The following is a 24,353-nucleotide window of genomic DNA, read 5'->3' as shown; positions in this document are numbered from 1 at the left end:
ATATTACTAGGCTGTGACCAAGAATTGTGTCAGTAAGAATGATGCAAAGCAATAGATCAATATAGTAAAACTATAGGGCACTATTACGCTTCTTTCCTTGCACGGCGGTTTAGCACATACATATAGACAGTATTCAACATTGACTTCAAACTATTAAGAATATATCTTGTCTTTTAGGAGTTACAAGGTACGATTTAACAGTGTGTCTTCCTATGCTGATGCTCGAAAGTCATCTGGAGATGAAACAGGTCCTAGAGATAATTTTGGAAGTGCAGGTCCCTTAGCCAATGTTAGGTAAGGTTTAGATTTGTTGCTACTTCTATCTATCTATCTATCTATCTATCTATCTATCTATCTATCTATCTATCTATCACCTATCTGTCTATCTATGTATCTCACCAAATATATAACTACCTATGCTATGTAACAGAAACCTACTCCATATGAGCCAATTCTACTTACTGTATTTGAGTACTTTTACAGCACTACAGTTTGTGTTCTTGTGTTTTTTTTTTTTTTTTACTTTTACTTTACTGTAGATTCTCAGTCTTTGGACTTGGTTCAAGAGCTTACCCTCATTTCTGTGCCTTTGCCCGAGCTGTGGATACTCTGCTGGAAGAGATGGGGGGAGAGCGAATCTTAAAAATGGGGGAAGGGGACGAACTCTGTGGACAAGAGGAATCATTCAGAACGTGGGCTAAAAAAGTATTCAAGGTAATGTAATGTTTGCTGTATGTATTATTAGATTAATTATTATTGTCTAAAACTTTTACATCTTAGAAGTAGACTATGTGCATCAAATTTATCCCAGTGGTTCATGCTAAATAAAATTAGAGCATCTTTAGCGCTGCCATCAGGAACTTCAGGGTGCCATATCGGCAAACTGTTACATTTAGTGTAACCGAGTGTTCGTGGCGCGCCCCAGTCACTTTAATGGCGAACCTAAAAAAACCTTCAGGTCATATTTGCAGCTACCAAATACTTACTAGAAGTGCACGAATAGTCCCACAACATGGACCGTGACATACCAGAGGGGGATCAATGGCAAAAATTCCCACAAAAAATATGTATTTTAATCAGGGGCCATTTTTATGTGTAAAAGGGAAACTCAAAAATGTGCCCTGCTGGAGCCTAGAAAATGTTTATTTTAGGCCACGGGAGTACAGGCCCCAAAAATTAGGCATTCATCTGACAGAAAAGAACTTGTGATTATGTGGCTGGAGGTACATTAGGCGGTCACTGGATTAACATTTTACTGTAGGTCACTGGAGTAGAGGCTCCAAACAATAGGCATTTACCTGACAGAAAAGAATTTGTGATTATGTGGCTGGAGGTACATTAGGAGGTCACTTGATACAAATTTTACTGTACGTTACTGGAGTACAGGCCCAAAACATTAGGCATTCACCTGACAGAAAAGAACAAGTGATTATGTGGCTGCTGGAGGTACATTAGACGGTCACAGGATAACAATTTTACTGTACGTTACTGGACTACAGGCCCCAAAAATTAGGCATTTACCTGACAGAAAAGAACAAGTGATTATGTGGCTGGAGGTACATTAGGTGGTCACTGGATAAAAATGTTACTGTAGACCAGTACAGGCCCTAAAAATTAGACATTAACCTAACAGAAAAATTTTTATGAATTGATTATGTGGCTGGAGGTACATTAGGCGGTCACTGGATAGAATTTTTACTGTAGGCCACTGGAGTAAGACAAGGACCATTCTTTGTTCTGGGTGGTGGCGGATATGTGTGGGTTGGCATGAGGAAATTCAGTTACACGTGGTCATCACAGGTCTCCACACTGTCGTGAGCTAGGCGAGCGCACTTATCAGTCACAATCCCCCCTGCTGCGCTGAATGTCCTTTTGGACAGGACACTCGACGAGGGGCAAGCCAAGAGTTCCATGGCAAATTGTGCCAGCTCTGGTGACAGGTCAAGCCTGCACACCCAGTAGTCAAGGGGTACCTCGCCTCTCAGAGCGTCCACATCGGCCGTTAACCCGATGTAGACGGGCACCTGTTGGTCTAGGAGTTCCCTGAGGCTGGATCCAGAGGGCGGCTGTCGATGGGTTGGCTGAAAGAATGACCTCATATCCGAAGTGACCAACACATCTTCAAACCGCCAGATTGGTACCCGCACCTCTTTAGCTGTGGGTGGAAAATTCTCTGCCAGCGCCCACAACAGCAGAATGCAGCATCTCTCGCCGCAAGGCCTTGAAATGCTGCATTCTGACAGCCGTCTGTGATGCTGGTAACATGTCCGCCATTTTTTGTTTGTACCGGGCGTCTAAGTATGTTGCCACCTAGTACTGGTCCTTGCCCTTTATGCTTTTTATACAGGGGTCCCTCTTCAAACACTGAAGCATGAAGGCCCCCATTTGCACTAAATTGGAAGCAGTGTAGCTCCCTGGCTCCTGCTCGTCACCCAGGAGAATATCGTCCTCGGTCTCCTCCCCCCAGCCACGGAAAACACCAGGGATCCCCGAAAAGTTTAAAGTCCCCCTCAAAACCTGCTCTTCTTGCTCCTCCTTCTCCTCCCCCCCCCAGCCACCATCCTTCTCTGACTCCTCTTCATACTCCTGCTGACTTGTTTCAGATGGAGTAGTCCCCCCTGGGAATTCATTCAGCATTGTGCATTCCTCATCCTTCTGCTCCTCAATGGCTTGATCAATGACACAATGCAATACACTCTCCAGAAAGAAGGCGTAAGGTACAATGTCACTGATGGCACCCTGGCTGCGACTGACCAGTTTGGTCATCTCATCAAATGGCCGCATTGCATGCGTCGCACATGAGCAGCCACTGGCGCGGTGAAAAGAAACCAAGCTCCCCAGAACCTGTCCTGCTGCAGAGTTCGTACAGGTAGTCGCTAACTGAACGTTTCTGCACGTCATCATCGTCACCGTTACCACCACTGACATTAGAGATCTCGGAGTAGGCAGCAACAACGGGGACCAACCTCCTTGGGCTGATCTGGGTACTGTCGTCAGACCTCTGGGTGGCGGCCGTTGCTACCTCCTCTTCCTCATCCAATGCCAAGAATGGCTCTGCATCGGTAAGGTCTGGGAATGGATGAGAAATCAATTCCTCTGACTCGAGTGGAGGGGCTATGGTGGTGGTTTCTTTGGGGGTGCACACAGCAGAGAGTGAGGAGGATGAGCAGATACAGAGAATAAGGACGTGCAGAAGCGGAAGGCTGAGTGAACCACTCAACCAACTCTGGTGCGTCCTTTGACATAATCGCACACACCTTCTCCAATGGCCTGCCTTTTCTTCTGCCTGTCATTTTCAAAATGACTGTGTGCCAAAGTCACCAGAGAAGAGCAGTATTTGTGGAAGCAGGTATATAGCAGGCCTCAATCAGTATTTGGTGGAAACAGGTATATTAATCCCATTAATCAATATTTTGTGTCAGCAGATGTATCGCAGGCCTCAATCAATATTTGGTGGAAGCAGGTATATCGCACCCCTCAATCTGTATTTTGTGGAAGCAGGTATATCGCTACCCTCAATCAGTATTATATAGAACACCTTAATCAATATTTGGGGGAAGCTGGTATATCGCACCTCTCAATCTGTATTTTGTGGAAGCAGGTATATCAAACCCTTTAATCAATATTTGGTAGAAGCAGGTATATCGCACCCCTCAATCTGTATTTTTGTGGAAGCAGCTATATCAAACCCCTTAATCAGTATTTTGTGAAAGCAGGTGTATCGCAGCCCTCAATCAATATTTGGTGCAAGCAGGAATATCTATCCCCTTAATCAGTATTTTGTGGAAGCAGGTGTATCGCAGGCCTCAATCAATATTTGGTGGAAGCAGGTATATCAAACCCCTTAATCAGTATTTTGTGGAAGCAGGTATATCAAACCCCTTAATCAATATTTTGTTGAAGGAGGTGTATCACAAGCCTCAATCAATATTTGGTTGAAGCAGGTATATCAATCTCAATAATCAGTACTTTGTGGAAACAGGTGTATTGCAGGCCTCAATCAGTACTTTGTGGAAGCAGGTACAGTCAGGTCCATTAATATTAGGACATGGACACAATTCTAACATTTCTGGCTCTATACACCTCCACAATGGATTTTAATTGAAACAAACAAGATGTGCTTTAACTGCAGACTGTCAGCTTTAATTTGAGGGTATTTACATCCAAATCAGGTGAACGGTGTAGGAATGCCTCCCACTTGTTAAGGGACCAAAAGTAATTGGACAATTGGCTTCTCAGCTGTTCCATGGCCAGGTGTGTGTTATTCCCTCATTATCGCAATTACAATGAGCAGATAAAAGGTCCAGAGTTAATTTCAAATGTGCTATTTGCATTTGGAATCTGTTGCTGTCAACTCTTAAGATGAGATCCAAATAGCTGTCACTATCAGTGAAGCGAGCCATCATTAGGGTGATAAAACACAACAAACCCAGAGATAGCAAAAACATAAGGCGTGGCCAAAACAACTGTTTGGAACATTCTTAAAAAGAAGAAACACACCAGTGAGCTTAACAACACCAAAAGACCATGGAAAACAACTGTGGTGGATGACCTTGGTGAAGAAAATACCGTTGACAACAGTTGGCCAGATCAAGAACACTCTCCAGGAGGTAGGTGTATGTGTGTCAGAGTCAACAATCAAGAGAAGACTTAACCAGAGTGAATACAGAGGGTTCACCACAAGATGTAAACCATTGTTGAGCCTCAAAAACAGGAAGGCCAGATTAGAGTTTGCCAAACAACATCTAAAAAAGCCTTCACAGTTTTGGAACAACATCCTATGGACAGATGAGACCAAGATCAACTTGTACCAGAGTGATGGAAAGAGAAGAGTATGGAGAATTTCCGTATATGTTCAATTTTTTTTGTGGACCCATTGACTTGAATGGAGCCACGGAACGTGATTTGAGGGCAATAATAGGACATGTTCTATCTTTCAACGGAACGGAAAAAACGGAAATACGGAGTACATTCAGTTTTTTTGCGGAACCATTGAAATGAATGTTTCCGTATACGGACTGTACACGGAACGCAAAAAACGGCCCGCAAAACGGAAAAAAAAACGGTACTGTGAAAGAGGCCTAAATCAGTTATTGTGGAAACAGGCATATCACACCCCTCAATCTGTATTTTGTGGATGCAGGTATATAGAACCCCTTAATATTTTGTGTAAGCAGGTATATCAATCCCCTAATCAGTATTTTGTGCAAGCAGGTATATAGAACGCCTTAATCAATATTTGGTGGAAGTAGGTATATCGCACACCTCAATCAGTATTTTGTAGAAATAGGTATATCAAACCCCTTAATCAGTATTTTGTGGAAGCAGGCATATCAAACCAGTTAATCAGTATTTGTGGAAGCAGGTATATCACACCCCTCAATCAATATTTTGTGGAAGCAGGATATCAATCCCCTTAATCAGTATTTTGTGAAAGCAGGTATATCAAACCCCTCAATCAATATTTGGTGGAAGCAAGTATATCAATTCCCTTAGTCAGTATTTTGTGGAAGCAGGTATATCACACCCCTCAATCAGCATTTGGTAGAAGCAGGTATTTTAATCCCCTTAATCAGTATTTTGTGGAAACGGGTATATAGAACCCCTTAATCCATATTTGGTGGAAGCAGGTATATTTGGTGGAAGCAGGTATATCGCACCCCTCAACCTGTATTTTGTGGAAGCAGGTATATAAAAAACCCTTATTCAGTATTTTGTGGAAGATGGTATATTGCACCCCTCAGTGTGTGTTTTGTGGAAGCAGGCATATAGAACCCCTTAATCAATATTTGGTGGAAGCATGTATATCGCACCCCTCAATCAGTATTTTTTGGAAGCAGGTATAGAGCAGGCATCATTTAATATTTGGTGGAAGCAGGTATATCAAACCCCTCAATCATTACTTTGCAGAAGCAGGTATATCAAACCCCTTAATCAGTATTTTGTGGAAGCAGGTATATTGCACCCCTCAATCCGTTTTTTTGGGGGGCAACAGGTATATTACACCCATTGCAAATAGTTGTTCAAATAGCGCTTGTTCCTCTATATACCTGCGGTATTGCAGCAGAACCGCACACAACTGCTGCACAATACAAATGCACTATATACTTTCTATGTTACAAAGTATATTATAGTTATATCACACCCCTCAATCAGTTTTTTGGGGGGCAACAGGTATATCACACAAGTTGCAATTAGTTATTCTAATAGCATGTGTCCCTCTATATAGCTGCGGTATCACAGCAGAACCGCACACAACTTCTGCACAATACAAATGCACTATAATATACTTTCTATGTTACAAAGTATACTATAGGTATATCACACCCCTCAATCAGTTTTATTTGGGGCAACAGGTATATCACACAAGTTGCAATTAGTTATTCCAATAGCATTTGTCCCTCTATCTAGCTGCGGTATCGCAGCAGAACCGCACACAACTGCTGCACAACACAATACTCCCTACACTGGCAAAACACAGAATGTAAAATGGCTGCCAGATCGGGTTCTGTTATAGGGTGGGGGTGTGTCCATGTGCTGAAACGTCTCAATTGGCTGTCCTGTCCCACCTGATGTGTGTGTCATGGGTCAAAGTTCAGTGCAATGCAAAACAATATGGCGCCAGTGGACATCACTATGTTCGCCGAATTGCGAATGTGCAAAGTTTGCCGCAAAACGACCACCGGGCGAACCGCAAGGCCATCTCTAGTAAAAAAAAAAATTTTGCATCAGGGCATTTTGCAATACACATAAGATTTTAATTTCTATCAACTTTTATTGTGAGTTAATGAAGAAAAAAGAAAATTGCGTCATTTTTATTTTCCAAACACTGTAAATATTATTCCCGGTATTGTTTAGATTATTATGATTACAGGGATACCAAATACTGTTTAGTGATATTTAATAGTAAGTATGTTACAAAAATGAATATATTGTAATGGGTTTTGAGCTTGAATTTTTTTATGTAGCATTCATTTTGCAGAAAATGGAACTTCTACTTTCCCGCTGTACTTTTAAGGGTACTTTCACACTTGCGGCAGAGGATTCCTGCAATCCGGACGCAAACGGATGCAATCTGATGCATTTGTGAGACGGATCCAGATGCGGATCGGTCTTACAAATGCATTGAAATACCAGATCAGTCTTTCCAGTTGTCATCCGGAAAAACGTATCCGGTATTTATTTTTTTTCACAGATTTAATCGTGAAAGAATGGATCCGGATGGAAAGAATGGATCCGTTTTGCTGGAACACTTGGGGCCGGATCCGGCATTAATACATTTCAATGGAAATTAATTCCGGATCCGGCATTCCAGCAAGTGTTCAGAATTTTTGACTGAAGAAAAAAACTTCAGCATGCTGCGGTATTTTCTCCGGCCAAAAAACGTAAGAGGGACTGAACTGATGCATCCTGATAGATACTGAACGGAATGCTCTCCATTCAGAATGCATTAGGATAAAACTGATCAGTTTTTTTTCCGGTATTGAGCCCCTAGTTCGGAGCTCAATGCCGAAAGTGTGAAAGTACCCTTAAGGCCTCCTGCACACGACAGTATTTTTTAACGTCCCGCAAAACGTGGTTCCGTTGTACCGTGATCCGTGTCCGTTTTTTCTTCCATGGGTCTTCCGTGATTTTTGGAGGATTCACGGACATGAAAAATGAAATAAAAATCTAAGTCAAGTTTGCCATTGAAATCATAGGAAAAAACGGACACGGATCACGGACACGGATCACGGACGCGGATGACAATCTTGTGTGCATCCGTGATTTTCACGGACCCATTGACTTGAATGGGTCCGTGAACCGTTGGCCGTGAAAAAAATAGGACAGGTCATATTTTTTTCACGGCCAGGAAACACGGATCACGGATGCGGCTGCCAAACGGTGCAGTTTCCGATTTTTCCACTGACCCATTGAAAGTCAATGGGACCGCAGAAAAAAACGGAAAACGGCACAACGGCCAAGGATGCACACAACGGTCGTGTGCATGAGGCCTAAATAAAACAAAAGTTGGAAAGTTAGGGCTAGTTCACAGAGTTTTTATTGGCACTGATTTTAGAGTGTTTCCTCATCAAAATCAGTTCCCCGCCTCCCTTTCATTTCAATGGGAAGCAGCGCTTGCTTTTTTTACCACTTGAAAAGAAGCAGGATGCTCTATCTTAGGGCTGAATCTGCTTTGAAAAACAGCTCCATGTAAGTCCATGCATTTTTTGAGCGTTTTCAGCGTGTTTTTTGCCACGCCAAAAACCTTGAGCTGAAAATGCAGCTTTGTATTGAACAGAGATGAGCGGCAGGGGCAATATTCGAATTTGTGATCTCCAGTCATTATTTTCTTAAATGCAATAACCTGCAATCGGAAAATTTGTGATACAAAATTTGCGATACGAAAATTCGCGATCGACACTACTCCTAAAGTCAAAGATATTGCAGCCTTCTCATTGACCCACAAGCAAGAAGCAGCGAGGGATCATGGGTACTAATAAAAAATAATCTAGAATATTCGCGATTACAAAGATATAGCACTATATTCTAGATATTTGCAAATTCTTGAAGTGCCAATATTCGCAATAAAAATTTGCGATTAGAATATTTGCGATCAACACTCGTATTGAAGTGAAAATCCATTGGTTAAAAAAGACACATCAAAAAGCAAGTCAAAAACTGGCCTTAAACACATGGAAAAAATGGGCTGAAAATAAAAACAAACAAGTGCTTTCCGCACAAATTATTTTTACTTTGTATGAATATCCCCTTTAAATTACCTTTTTTCTGCCAGAACTTTTACCAAATTATTTTACAGGTCTCTGCTGGGTATTAAAGCAAAGATCTTCATATACAAGCAAGCAGCAGGCTTACCACTACACTATAAGGCCCCTTGCAGACGAGCGTTCCTCCTGCAGCAAGTCCGCAACGCAGCTCCCGGCCTGACCTCCCAGCACTGCCGGGGTTCACATAGCATTCATTATATTGATTTATGATGCTAGGTAACCCTTACAGTTCTGGAATGTATTGGATAACACTGGCATAATGCTGTCCGTGTTATCCAATACATTCCAGAACTGTAAGTGTTACATAGCATCATAAATCAATATAATGCTATGTGACTCCTGGCAGCGATGGGAGGTCAGGCCGGGTGCTGCGATGCCGACTCGATGCGGGAGTAACGCTCGTCTGAAATGAGCCTAATACGGCTGTGTTATGCTTCTATTTAAAAAAATAAAACCATATCGGCAGAAAATATGGTTGGTTATATACGTTCGGGCGGCCGGGCGGCGGCGCCCCTCATGCTGTGCCTCCTAAACGCTTGCCGCTCTAAAGAATCTCCGGCTCAGTGCTGCGCAGCCTGCTGTGTCTGCTCTGTGCTACTGCTGTTGTTAGTGTAGCGTGGCCGAGCTCTGTTCGGTCCGCGGTACAGGAGCTTTTGTTTCCTGTACCCGGCCGGACTGACAGGAAGTGCTCACTTAGTGTGCACTTCCTTTCAGTCCGGCCGGGTACATGAAACAAATGCTCCTGTACCGCGGACCGAACAGAGCTCGGCCATGCTACACAGGCTACACTAGAGGTGACAAGGGAGGGGGGGTGTAAAATGAGAGTGACAAGGGGGTGTGTAAAATGAGAGTGACAAGGGGGGGGGTGTAAAATGAGAGTGACAAGGGAGGGGGGTAGAATGAGAGTGACAAGGGAGGGGGGGTAGAATGAGAGTGACAAGGGAGGGGGGAAATGAGAGTGACAAGGGAGGGAGGGGGGGAAGAGAGTGACAAAGGAGGGAGGGGGAGAGTGACAAGGGAGGGAGGGGGGGAGAGTGACAAGGGAGGGAGGGGGGGGGAGAGTGACATTTTTTTTTAAAGTAACCACTTTGGGTGGCATTGTGTGTATAATATCTATGTATCTGTTTAACTTTATATTTTAATTCACTTTCCTTTTTTTTTACTTAAAAAAAGTATTTTAAAAGTATTTGGGCAAAAAGGCAGTTTCGGTTTCGGTTTTCGGTCAAGGGCATCCTGAATTTTCGGTTTCGGACCAGAATTTTCATTTCGGTGCACCCCTAAAGGGAACCAAAAGTAATGGGACAGAATAATAATTATAAATCAAACTTTCACTTTTTAATACTTGGTTGCAAATCCTTTGCAGTCAATTACAGCCTGAAGTCTGGAATGCATATACATCACCAGATGGTGGGTTTCATCCCTGGTGATGCTCTGCCAGGCCTCTACTGCAACTGTCTTCAGTTCCTGCTTGTTCTTGGGGCATTTTCCCTTCAGTTTTGTCTTCAGCAAGTGAAATGCATGTTCAATCGGATTCAGGTCAGGTGATTGACTTGGCCATTGCATAACATTCCACTTCTTTCCCTTAAAAAACTCTTTGATTGCTTTTGCAGTATGCTTTGGGTCATTGTCCATCTGCACTGTGAAGCGCCGTCCAATGAGTTCTGAAGCATTTGGCTGAATATGAGCAGATAATATTGCCCGAAACACTTCAGAATTCATCCTGCTGCTTTTGTCAGCAGTCACATCATCAATAAATACAAGAGAGCCAGTTCCATTGGCAGCCATACATGCCCACGCCATGACACTACCGCCACCATGCTTCACTGATGAGGTGGTATGCTTAGGATGATGAGCAGTTCCTTTACTTCTCCATACTCTTCTCTTCCCATCACTCTGGTACAAGTTGATCTTGGTCTCATCTGTCCATAGGATGTTGTTCCAGAACTGTGAAGGCTTTTTTAGATGTCGTTTGGCAAACTCTAATCTGGCCTTCCTGTTTTTGAGGCTCACCAATGGTTTACATCTTGTGGTGAATCCTCTGTATTCACTCTGGTGAAGTCTTCTCTTGATTGTTGACTCTGACACACATACACCTACCTCCTGGTGAGTGTTCTTGATCTGACCAACTGTTGTAAAGGGCATTTTCTTCACCAGGAGAAGAATTCTTCGGTCATCCACCACAATTGTTTTCCGCGGTCTTCCAGGTCTTTTGGTGTTGCTGAGTTCACCGGTTCCTTCTTTTTAAGAATGTTCCAAACAGTTGTTTTGGCCACGCCTAATGTTTTTGCTATCTCTCTGATGGGTTTGTTTTGTTTTGTTTTTCCGGCCTAATGATGGCTTGCTTCACTGACAGTGACATCTCTTTGGATCTCATCTTGAGAGTTGACAGCAACAGATTCCAAATGCAAATAGCACACTTGAAATGAACTCTGGACCTTTTATCTGCTCATTGTAATTGGGATAATGAGGGAATAACACACACATGGCCATGGAACAGCTGAGAAGCCAATTGTCCCATTACTTTTGGTTCCTTAACAAGTGGGAGGCACATATGCAAACTGTTGTAATTCCTACACCGTTCACCTGATTTAGATGTAAATACCCTCAAATTAAAGCTGACAGTCTGCAGTTAAAGCACATCTAGTTAGTTTTAATTCAAATCCATTGTGGTGATGTATAGAGCCAGAAATGTTAGAATTGTGTCGATGTCCCAATATTTATGGACCTGACTGTACATGTGTGGCAACTAAGCCAGTTCTTCTTTACACCAGTTTTAATGACTCTCCTCCAAAGTGTTTTAGACTCTTGGTAAGGGGGCAGTAGAAAATGGCATGAGACATGACTTAGGCTCCATTCACACCTCCGCAAATGGGTCCGCATCCGTTCCGCAATTTTGCGGAACGGGTGCGGACCCATTCATTCTCTATGTGGACAGAAAAGATGCGGACAGCACACTGTGTGCTGTCCGCATCCGCATTTCCGTGCCGCGGCCCCAAACCTCCGGGCTTTGGCCCCGAACTTCCGGGCCACGGCTCCGCAAAAAATAGAACACGCCCTATTCTTGTCCGCAATTGCGGACAAGAATAGGTAGTTCTATGGGGGGTGCCGGACGGTTGTATTGCGGATCCACAATTTGCGGATCCACAATTTGCGGATCCGGAATACACTAGGGACGTGTGAATGGACCCTAAGGAGTTGTGTTACTTCAGCAAGTGGCATTTATCATGTAGAGGAAGTTAATACAAGGCACTTACTGATGTACTGTGATTGTCCATATTGCCTCCTTTGCTGGCTTCATTTTCCCATCACATTATAAGTTGCTCGTTTCCATGGTTACGACCACCCTGCAATCCATCATCGGTGGCTGTGCTTGTACACTATAGGAAAAAAGTTCCGGCCTCTCTGGTGGTCGGGATAGTGGCAGCCCACATAGGCTGGTGCTTTTTTCTATAATGTGCAAGCACGGCCATGCTGCTGGTGGATTGCAGGATGGTCATTACCATGGAAACGAGCAGTCTATAATGTGATAGAAAAATGAATCAAGCCAGCAAAGGAGGTAACATGGACAATCACAATACATTAATAAGTGCCTTGTATTAACTTTGTCTACATAATAAATGCTATTTGCTGAGATGAGACGACCCCTTTAAGATGTGCCAACATGCAATTGTGGAGCAGAAATCTGCCACAAAGTAAGCCAACTGATAGGTGGTATAAAGGTTGAAAAAAGTACAGATGCAGAAATGTTATCATTCAGTATAAGCGCTTGATAAATGTGTCTACTGTAAGTTTACACTGTCTAAATATTTGAGAGGATTAGTAAATCTGATCCAATGTGTCTAGCTGAGATATCGGTTTAGCGGTATTTGCTCTACTGGCATCTTTCACATATTGTTTGAGTTTCATCCAGTGAATGAGAATTTTAACCCAGTGCTCAATATTTAGCATGTCTACATCACCCAGTCTAATTGGCTTCTACGCCGAGTCTTGACTTCAAGCTTTACTTCCTTCTTTAACTATATTATATTCTCTCATAATTTTCAGCATTCCATTTCATATACCCCACTAAAGGGGTTTTCTAGCTTTTTATAAGTCATTGACTATCCTCAGAATAGGCCATCGCTATCTGATCAGCACTCCACGCCTTCACCGATCAGCTGTAGTGCCAGAAATACACTGCTCAGTCCATTGTGTACTGGACGGAGTAGGGTTACTGCAGCGCTGCTCTCGTTCACTTCAAATGGGGGTTGGACCTCTGCCAATTACATGGTGATGGCCTATAGGACAGGATAGGCCATCGTTTGTAAAAATCTGGATGAACCCAACAAGGAATGAAAGACATAGAAAGTTTTACTGTGTGTATTGGTTAACTTTTTTTTATGTTAGAATATGATCTACAGGTGAGCTGTCACATGAAGGTAACACATAGTATATGATACATGATACTGTATACGGAGCCTCCTAGAAATCCTGCGTGCGACTGAGAATATCAATGTATTTACATGCAATAAAACTACATTTTGATGAATTGATTTAATTAACTACTTTTATATAGTGGCGAGAAAAGAGGGCATTGCGGGACAGCAGGGCCGGCACATTTATCTTACTTCAAGTCAGTTTTCTGGTGTGAAATAAGACAGAAATCAGTCGTAGATTTTAGTCTGTCGCAAGGCTTTCCGGAGGATGGGACAAATCTATGAGAGGCCTTTGCCTCTGCATAAATTTGGCGCATTCTCCAGCTACTCAGGGGGAATCAAGGCTGGTGTGTAAAACACCAGTCTTGACAAATGTCCCCCTGGGTGCTTTCAGTGTTGGGTCTTTTTTTGGGGGCAGTATGTGGCTTACTTTTGATCTATATTGTACACAGGCTGCCTGTGATGTTTTTTGTGTCGGAGATGATGTGAATATTGAAAAAGCGAACAATTCACTGATTAGTAATGACCGTAGCTGGAAGAGGAGCAAGTACCGGATCAGCTTTGTGGCTGAGGCTCCAGAGCTCACACAAGGTATCTCATTTTAATATTGCATCACACTGTCCATCCCATTCACTCTGTTAGGTTCTATACACATTGGCATCATGGATCATTTCTAGAACGTTTCTGTTATCCCTTACCGCGATAGTATAGCTCGCTGCTACCTGTCATTCTATTGGTTATAGAAAAGGGGAGCCTGGAAGAAATGTAGTGGACCTATTATGATCTATTATAAAAGAGATCTGATTAATATATTTCATAGATTAAAGGGGATGTCTAACTTCAGCAAATGGCATGTATCATGTAGAGAAAATGAATACAAGGCACTTACTAATGTATTGTTATTCTCTATATTGCCTCCTCTGCTGGCTTGATTCATTTTTCCATTGCATTATACACTGCTTGTTTTTGTTTAAGACCATCCTGGTATCAAGAAGAGGTGGTCGTGGTTGCACACTGGTCTATGCTCACTCCCGGCACGTTTTCCTATAGTGTAAAAGCATGGCCACTGCTGCTGGATTGCAGGGTGGTCATAACCATAGAAACAAGAAGTGTATAATGCAATGGAAAAAATGAATCAAACCGGCAAATGAAGCAAAATGGACAATAACAATACATTAGAAAGTGGCTTGTATTAACTTTCTCTACATTATACATGCCACTTGCTGAAGTGAGACAACCCCTTTAAATTAAAACAGAACGATGATGCCAGTATACAGTAAATGTTTTCAATGGTTATTAAGTAATTAGGTCTTAAAGAGGCGACATCATGAAGACAACTCCGGTCCATATGACAAATTACGACATATGACATCATACACTGAACAAAAATATAAACGCAACGCTTTCGGTTTTGCTCTTTATTTTGCATGAGCTGAACTCAAAGATCTGAAACATTTTCTACATACACAAAAGACCCATTACTCTCAAATATTGTTCACAAATCTGTCTAAATCTGTGTTAGTGAGCCCTTCTCCTTTGCCGAGATAATCCATCCCACCTCACAAAATGGGAGCAAAACCGAAAGTGTTGCGTTTATATTTTTGTTCAGTGTAGATAGGGATCCTCCACTCTGGACCGGCCTCTATTATCCAAATCGGAGCGTTGCTTTGAATGAGTAGCTACCGCTCTGCCAGACTTAAAGGGTTTTGCCCATCTCAGACATTCATAGCATATCATGTCAGATAGGTGCGGGTCCCAGCTCTGGGACCTGTTCCTTTCTAGATAACAGGGCCCCTGAAGTGAAGGTGGCGTTCTCTCCCCTAGTAGTGAATGGAGAGTGCACCATGCATGCACAGACACCTCTTCATTGACCACTAAGGGACTGCCGGAAATAGCTGAGAAAGAGTGCACTCATTCAGCTATTTTCGGAACTCCCATAGAGGTGAATAGAGGGTCGCCACACCTGCGCAATGAGCTACAAAATGCCATCAATGTCACACAGGTACAGGTTTAACTTCTGGTACCCACTCCTATCTCCAGAACGGGGCCCTGAAGTGAAGGAAAGCACATCACCCATATGCGGCGTGCTCCACTTAGCACTTGGCTATTTTCGGATCTCCCTTAGTGGTGAATGGAGGGTGGCCGCTCTTATTTACCTCGGCGAGGCCGATTCTTGAGACAGGAGATGGTCCTAAAGGTGGGACTCCACATATCTGACATTGATGGCATATCCTTGCGATATGCCATCAATGTCTGAGATGGGAATACCCCTTTAAGCAGTCCAAATATTACATGTAATACTATTACATGGCTGGCTGCATCTTTTCTGATACAATCAGCTGTTTGCAAGTGGTGTCATGGCAGACAGCTAATCCACCAGACCGGTGGCTTAGGCTGCCTTCACATCTGCGGTAACCTGTTCCGGCAGGCAAGCGGAGGCTCAGCCGGAACCGGTTAATGAAATACAGAGATGTGAAGCTAGCCTTAATCTGAAAGAGGCTGTCTCTAATGAGGCAACCATTTTAATGGAATGACATATGAAGAATGTGATCAGTCATGAAATATTTATAATCATGGGCTAAAGTGGTTAATACAGCGGGTTACATTCCTCATCATTTACACACTATCCCTATCATATTTCTAATCCAATCTTTCTGCCTTACCAGCCCTCTACAGTATTCACAGAAGGAAGGTGTATGGCGCAAGGCTGTTAAGTCGACAGAATCTACAAAGTGCAAAATCCGGGTAAACTAAACTCTATTTCTTCAGTAATCTAATCTCATTCTATGTCTGAGTTTAATGAAAAGAAAGTGTATAATAAATGTTACTTAATGAAGAAGTGTCAGGGGAGGACTTGTGTTCTCCATAATATAAGTCTGTAATGTCTATTCTTATAACTTTGTGTTACGCCATTCTTTTGGATGAGGGAGGACGGAGTTTTGTCTGAGGTCTGTTGGAGTATTGGATGAGGGAGGACGGAGTTTTGTCTAAAGTCTGAGATAGGAGGGAGTTTTGCCTGACGGAGAATGGAGTTGTGGATGATGTCTGACGATGTCCTAATATGTATGCCGTATGAGTAGAATACTTGTAGTACTGTTCCTTGTAGCACTGGTAATAAAAAGTATCTGGGACATCAAATGTGAATCAGTTAAAATTCAATCCTTTATTGTGGAAATACAACCATCAACATCCTTCTCCATTTAAAAAAAACAAAACCTAGACAAGGTGAACGTGGACTAGCCAGTGTAAAGATTTGTCAGATTGATGCACAATGAAAAATGTGTTGTATCTTTAGACTCTGTAGTCCAGTTTAGACTAAACAGTACCTATTAGTTGGCTTGGAGCAATCTGCAGCAATTTTGGCACACAATGTAGCAACTTAAGCCAAGCCCCTTCCCACAAAGTCACTCTCCCTTTTCCTCTAAGTGATGCCCACTAGCCAAGTGAGGGAAAAACATCTAGGACACTTGGCACCAGAGTTTTGGCTCAATTAAAGACAGAATTCTGGTTCCTTTTCATTCATAAATCTGGCCCATAGTGACCAAAGTCTAGTTACATTTTCATAGTAACATAGTATAGAAGGCAAAAAAAAAGACATTTGTCCATCCAGTTCGGCCTGTTATCCTGCAAGTTGATCCAGAGGAAAAAAAAAAAAAAAAAACCTGTGAGGTAGAAGCCAATTTTCCCCACTTACGGTTAATAACCACCCTCTGTTTTCTATCACTGAGTCAGTTACTCACCAACATACAGACATTTTCTCCCAGTCCAAGCATTCTCATTTTATATACTTACCTTATATGTGGTACAGTGTCAGATGCTTTGGAGAAGTCCAGATATACGACATCTATTGATTCATCGCTGTCAAGTCTAGAACTTACCTCCTCATAGAAACTGATTAAATTAGTTTGACATGACCGCTCTCTCATGAAGCCATGCTGATATGGCGTTATTTGCTTATTTTCCTTGAGGTACTCCAAGATAGCATCTTTTAGAAAACCTTCAAACAGTTTACCCACGACAGATGTTAAACTTATCGGCCTATAGTTTCTGGGCTCTGTTTTTGGACCCTTTTTGAATATTGGCACTACATTTGCTATGCAGAAATAAGGTTCTGGCCATGACATTACTTAATTCTTTTAGGATACAGGGGTGTATGCCATCTGGTCCTGGCGATTTGTCTATTTTAATCTTTTTAAGACGCTGCTGTACTTCTTCCTGGGTCAGACAGGGCACTTTTAATGGGGAATTAACTTTTACATTCTGCATTTCATCTGACAGTTTATTTTCTTCAGTAAATACAGTTGAGAAAAAAAATATTTAATAGCTTTGCTTTCTCCTCATCGCCCTCTGCAACTCCCCCCTCATTACTCTGTAGAGGGCCGACACCTTCAGATTTATACTTTTTACCATTTATATAATTGAAAAACATTTTAGGGTTAGTTTTGCTCTCTTTGGCAATTAATCTCTCGGTCTCTAGTTTGGCTGCTTTTATTTGTTTTTTACATATTCAATTTTTTTTCTTATAGTTTTTCAGCGCTTCCTCGCTACCCTTCTGTTTTAGTGAATTAAATGCTGTCTTTTTTCATTTATTGCTTTTTTTTACAGTTCTATTTATCCACATAGTTTTTTTTACTTGTTCCTTAACCTTTTATTCCCATAAGGTATGTACCTCTCACAATGAGATTTTAGGATGCTTTTAAAAATATCCCATTTTGTGGCTGTATTTTTATTTTTGAGGACCTTGTCCCAGTTAGTTAGGCCTATGGCCTCTCTTAGATGGCTAAATTTAGATTTTTTGAAGTTTGGTATTTTTGTTCCTCCCTGAAGAAACACTCTTTTGAATGATAATTGGAAGGTTATTACTTTATGGTCACTATTTCCCAGGTTTCCCCAACCTGCACATCTGTTGTTCTGTCAGGTCTATTGGTTAATACTAAGTCCAGTATAGACATCCCTCTAGTCGGGTCCTGAACCAGCTGGGAAAGGTAATTGTCTTTGGTTATTGCCAAGAACCTGTTTCCTTTATGAGATTACAAGTTTCAGTTTCCCAGTCTATATCTGGGTAGTTGAAGTCCCCCATAATAACCACCTCATTATGATTCGCCGCCTCGTCTATCTCGTTTAGTAGTAGATTTTCTATGGACTCTGGTATATTAGGTGGTTTATAGTAAACTCCTATTAGTAATTTATTATTGTTTTTGCCTCCATGTACAGTCATGTGAAAAAATTAGGACACCCTTTGAAAGCATGTGGTTTTTTGTAACATTTTTAATAAAAGGTTATTTCATCTCCGTTTCAACAATACAGAGAGATTAAAGTAATCCGACTAAACAAAGAAAACTGAAGAAAAGTCTTTTCAAGATCTTCTGTAAATGTCATTCTACAAAAATGCCTATTCTAACTGAGGAAAAAGATAGGACACCCTTGCCCCTAATAGCGAGTGTTACCTCCTTTGGCTGAAATAACTGCAGTGAGACGGTTCTTGTAGCCATCTACCAGTCTTCGACATCGGTCTGAGGAAATTTTACCCCACTCCTCAATGCAGAACTTTTTCAGCTGTGAGATGTTTGAGGGGTTTCTTGCACGTACAGCCCTTTTCAAGTCACCCCACAGCATCTCAATGGGATTCAAATCTGGACTTTGACTTGGCCATTCCAGGACTCTCCATTTCTTCTTTTTCAGCCAATCTTTGGTTGATTTACTAGTATGTTTTGGGTCATTGTCATGTTGCATGGTCCAGTTCCGCTTCAGCTTTAATTTTCTAACTGATGGTCTCACATGTTCTTCAAGCACCTTCTGATACACAGTAGAATTCATCGTGGATTCTATGATGGTGAGCTGACCAGGTCCTGCTGCAGCAAAGCAGCCCCAAACCATGACACTTCCACCTCCATGCTTCACAGTTGGTATGAGGTTCTTTTCTTGAAATGCTGTGTTTGGTTTACGCCAAACATGTCCTCTGCTGTTGTGTCCAAATAATTCAATTTTGGACTCATCTGTCCAAAGAACAATATTCCAGAAGTCCTGGTCTTTGTCAACTTTATCTCTGGCAAATGTCAGTCTGGCCTCGATGTTTCTCTTGGAAAGCAAAGGTTTCCTCCTTGCACACCTCCCATGCAAGTTAAACTTGTACAGTCTCTTTCTGATTGTAGAGGCATGTACTTCTACATCAACAGTAGCCAGAGCCTGCTGTAGTTCTCGAGATTACACTTTAGGGTTTTTGGAGACCTCTTTTAGCATCTTGCGGTCTGCTCTTGGGGTGAACTTGCTGGGGCGACCAGTCCTGGGCATGTTGGCAGTTGTTTTGAAAGCCCTCCACTTGTAGACTATCTTCCGGACAGTGGAATGGCTGATTTCAAAATCTTTTGAGATCTTTTTAAATCCCTTCCCAGACTCATAGGCTGCTACAATCTTTTTTCTGAAGTCCTCTGACAGCTCTTTTGCTCTCACCATGGTGCTCACTCTCACTTCAACAGTCAGGAGCACACCAAACTAAATGTCTGAGGTTTAAATAGGGCAAGCCTCATTCAACATGCAGAGTAACGATCTACTAATTATGTGCACCTGGTGTGATATACCTGTGTGAGATCTGAGCCAATTTAAGAGGGAATACATGTGAGGGTGTCCTATCTTTTTCCTCAGTTAGAATAGGCATTTTTGTAGAATTACATTTACAGAAGATCTTAAAAAGACTTTTCTTCAGTTTTCTTTGTTTAGTTGGATTACTTTAATCTCTCTGTATTGTTGAAACGGAGATGAAATAACCTTTTATTAAAAATGTTACAAAAAACCACATGCTTTCAAAGGGTGTCCTAATTTTTTCACATGACTGTATTTCTACCCACAGTGCCTTCACATGTTCATGTCCCTCACTTATATCTTCTTGGACTGTGGGCTTTAGACAGGACTTTAGATAAAGTAAGACACCCCCCCCCCCCCTCCTCCGGCTTTGGCGATACTTTCTAAACAGACTGTAACCCTGTACATTAACTGCCCAGTCATAGTTATCATCCAGCCATGTCTCAGTTATTCCCACTATGTCATATTCCTCCTCACACATCACTAATTCCAGTTCCCAAGTTTAATTAGTCAGGCTTCTGGTATTAGTATACATACATTTAAGAGGTTTATGTATATTTTGTACCCTACACTTTTCCTTCTGAGCTGTTCTAGTCCCTCCTTCCATTCCTCCCCCAGTCCCATTACCTTGCCCCCGGTCTCTATCTGCACTATCTTCCCATCCTATAACGTAATTACCCTCCCCCCAGTCCCTAGTTTAAACACTATTCCAACCTTCTAGCGATCTGCTCACCCAACACAGCTGCACCTTCCCGAATTAAGATGTCGCCCATCACTACGATAGAGCCTGTAGCTAACAGAGAAGTCGGCTCAGTTCTCCAGGAACCCAAACCCCTCCTTCCTACACCAGTTCTTGAGCTACTTGTTAACCTCCCTAATCTCCCGCTACCTTTCTTGTGTGGCTCGTGGTACTGGTAGTATTTTGGAAAATACTACCTTTGAGGTCCTTGCCCTAAGCTTTTGACCTAAATCCCTAAAGTAATTTTTAAGGACGCTCCACCTACCTCTAACTTTGTCATTGGTTCCGATATGGTCCATGACTGCTGGATCTTCTCCAGCCCCTCCCAGTAATCTGTCAACCCGATTTGCGATGTGTCGAACTTGAGCGCCAGGAAGATAACACACCGCTCGACGATCCTGGTCTTTGTGACAGATCGCCCTATCTGTACCCAGGGCCGGCTCCAGGTTCATGTGGGCCCTTGGGCGATAAAGCCTCAGTGGGCCCCCCTGTGCTAAGGCCCCTTGCAGACAAGCGTTCCTCCCGCAGCGAGTCCGCATCGCAGCACCCGGCCTGACCTCCCAGCACTGATGGGATTCACATAGCATTATATTGATTTATGATGCTATGTAACCCTTATAGTCCTGGAATGTATTAGATGACACTAACAGCATTATGCCAGTTATCCAATACATTCCAGAACTTTAAGGGTTAGATCAATCAATATAATGCTATGTGACCTCCGGCAGTGCTGGGAGGTCAGGCCGGGTGCTGCGATATGGACTTGCTGCGGGAGGAACGCTAGTCTGCAAGGGGCATAAGGGCTCCTTCATACGAGCGGATGCCGTGCGGGTAATCCGCTGCGTGAAAGAGTGCCAAGCCCCGTCCAGGACAGCAGAGACACGGAGCAGTAACATGATTGATAATGCTCTTTGCCTCTCTGTGATCATTTTACTACAAAATCACAGTGACAACTGTATCTCACTGTCATTTTGTAGTAAAAATGTCAGAGAGAGGCAAAGAGCATTATCAATCATGTTACTGCTCCGTTGCTCTCCTGTCCTGGACGGGGCTTGGCACTCTTTCACACAGCAGATTACCCGCACGGCATCCACTCGTATGAAAGAGCCCTTAGGCCTCATGCACACGGCCGTTGTGCATCCGTTGCGGTCCCCAATGCACGGGCAACGTCCATGCAGTGGCCGGGACGAATCCGGACCCATTCAACTTGAATTGGTCCGTTAACCGTCCGCCCCCCGCAAAAAAATTGAATAAGTTCTATTTTATTGGGGTGCGGAGGCACGGCCAGAAATACCACGGAAGCACTCCATAGTGCTTCCATGGGGTTCCAATCCATGCGTTCGTTCTGCATCTCTGTGATTGCGGACCCATTCAAGTGAATGGGTCCGCATCTGTGATGCGGAGTGCACATGGGCCGGTGCCCGTGTATTGCGTTGCGGACCTGCCGTATGCGGGCCGCAATACAGCCATGGGCACACAACGGCCGTGTGCATGAGGCTTAAAACAAACTCCTATAAGAAAATGATAATCAATAATACACTTTATTGTCAAAAATTCATAAGAGGAAAATTTCCTCTTATGAAGTTTTGCCAATAAACTGTATAATTGATTTCATGTGTTCTGGTATTTTCTTATAGGAGTTTATATTGTGTTTTAGGCCGAATGCACACGTCCGCGTTCCACGGCTGTGAGCGGTCCGTGGTATCCCGGCCTGGCATCCTGCTGAGAGCAGGAGCGCACGGCGTCATTGGTTTCTGCTATGATGCCGTGCGCTTCATGCCGCCGCTGCACTACAGTAATACACTGGTATGATCTATACGAGTGTATTACTGTAGTGCAGCGGCGGCATGAAGCGCACGGCGTCATAGCAGAAACCAATGACGCCGTGCGCTCCTGCTCTCAGCAGGATGCCAGGCCGGGATACCACGGACCGCTCACAGCCGTGGAACGCGGACGTGTGCATTCGGCCTAAAACACAATATAAACTCCTATAAGAAAATACCAGAACACATGAAATCAATTATACAGTTTATTGGCAAAACTTCATGAACTGGTCTTGGTATGTGACTGTTACTAGTTCACCTTAATTCTAAATTTAAAACGAGTCCAGCAGCAGCATTCAGCTCCTCCAGGTTTCCTCTGGGCTGGGCGCCAGGTTTCCTCTGGGCTCGGCTATGCGTCCTGTCTTCTGAATCTTCTGCAGCTGCGCCGAGACGAGTCCTGCTGCTGGCCGAGGGCGGGCTTACGGTCAGACTCAGAACTGTGCCTGTGCGGCGTGCGCTGCTGTGGAAACCAGTACTCACGCCGCACGGCACACAGACGCTCTGCCTGGAGACAAGTCAGACGATCATGTGAGAGAGGGGCCGGGCGGCGGGCGCTGCGCAGCATGAATTAACTTGTATGTAAAAATTTTAAAGGGGCCGCCGCCACGCCGCGGAAACGAGTGGGCCCCCTAACTTACAGTGGGCCCCGGCACTTGCCCGGGTATGCCGGGTTCTGACGCTGGCCCTGTCTGTACCCCTAATAATTTAGTCTTCCACTACCAGCACCTGTCTGGCATGCCCTGCTCTCCTGCTTACTGGAGCTGACATTCCCCTGACTGGCAGAGGAAGTGTCTGGCTGCAGCAGTGCTCTCTTTGAACTGACATCTCCCTCATCTGCCAAATGTGCAAACTTGTTGGGGTGTGTCAGATCAGGGCTAGCCTCCCTGGCACTCTTCCCTCTACCCTGCTTTCTGTTATCCAGCTAGCTACCTCACTTTCCTGAGCCTCCTTGCTACCACCCTTCCCCACATCTACCCCATAGAGTGCTTGCTCAGTGAGCAGCAAACTCTTTTCCAAATTGTCAACGCTTCTCAGTGTTGAAATTAACCCGTTTAGATCCTCGATGTGCGATTCTAAATGGGCAATTTGCTCACATTTTGAACAAAGATATGCACCCTCAAACGGCTGTTCCAGGACTGCGTACATTAGACAAGATGTGCACTGGACTGCGCTGTCAATAATGGAACACATACCTAATAGGGATTACGCAAGAAAAGAGAAAAAATACAATATAGTGCAGTGATAAGAACGTACCCTACTGTAGTCCCCTCCAAAAGTCCCTGAATCTGAAGTCACGTAATCTAAAGTCACACACTAAATACAAACACACTTCAAAACAAACACGCGAACGCTCACAAACTTGCGTTATTTGCCTACTTGTATAAATGCAGATATCAAACCAGGCTGCTTTTGTTCTGGATTCAAAGGCATTTTTCTTTTATAAAAAAAAAAAAGAAGAAGGAAATAGAAGGATTCTCTATGGTTTCCCAAGAATTGAGTAGGAGCTATCATCAGCATCATCATCTCCATAGTATAGTTAGTAATAGTAATGTTGATCTTACATCTGGACACGAAGAAACGTTGCACTTCTTTCACCACATAAACAAGGCAAGAGCACTTACCCGTATTATTTTATTTGAAGGAAAGTAGGCCCCATAAATAACAGTATGGATCACTCCTCATGCCATGTCTAGTCTGGTGGATATGTTCACCAGGTGAGATAATTATAGTCATAGGTTGTGTACCTCAGGACGTGCATACAGAAAGAGGCAATGGTACTGGTTCCCATTTAGCCCCCTAACCAGTGTCGGACTGGGGTACCTAGGGCCCACCAGTAAAATGTATTTTGGGGGCCCACCGTACGGATATATTCGAATATAATAAATAATCTAACTAGTTTTTTATATGAACATAGACTGGTGGAGGTGCTGTACATTGAATGTGTGTATGTAGTGCAGTAAGTCTAATGTGTAATGTGCCACTTGCGCAGGGGGTGGGAGACTAGGGACCCACTTTGTCCAGGGGCCCA

The 24,353-nt window shown here is 43.2% G+C and overlaps 1 protein-coding gene across 2 annotated transcripts in view; it reads left to right on the top strand.

Moving 5' to 3' along the window:
• NOS1 (nitric oxide synthase 1) overlaps positions 1-24,353 on the top strand; it is a 120,353-nt gene that overhangs the window by 67,126 nt on the left and 28,874 nt on the right. For both annotated transcript variants that reach the window (XM_044290759.1, XM_044290766.1), the window contains exons 16-19: positions 178-294; positions 540-714; positions 13,636-13,774; positions 15,850-15,928. In XM_044290759.1, coding sequence (XP_044146694.1) covers positions 178-294; positions 540-714; positions 13,636-13,774; positions 15,850-15,928 — 510 coding nt within the window. The remainder of the gene's footprint in view (positions 1-177; positions 295-539; positions 715-13,635; positions 13,775-15,849; positions 15,929-24,353) is intronic.

Source organism: Bufo gargarizans, chromosome 1 (genome assembly GCF_014858855.1).
Source record: "Bufo gargarizans isolate SCDJY-AF-19 chromosome 1, ASM1485885v1, whole genome shotgun sequence".
Lineage (NCBI taxonomy): Eukaryota > Metazoa > Chordata > Amphibia > Anura > Bufonidae > Bufo > Bufo gargarizans.
The sequence above is the reverse complement of the archived record's forward strand: the minus strand, read 5'-3'. Positions and strand labels throughout refer to the sequence as shown.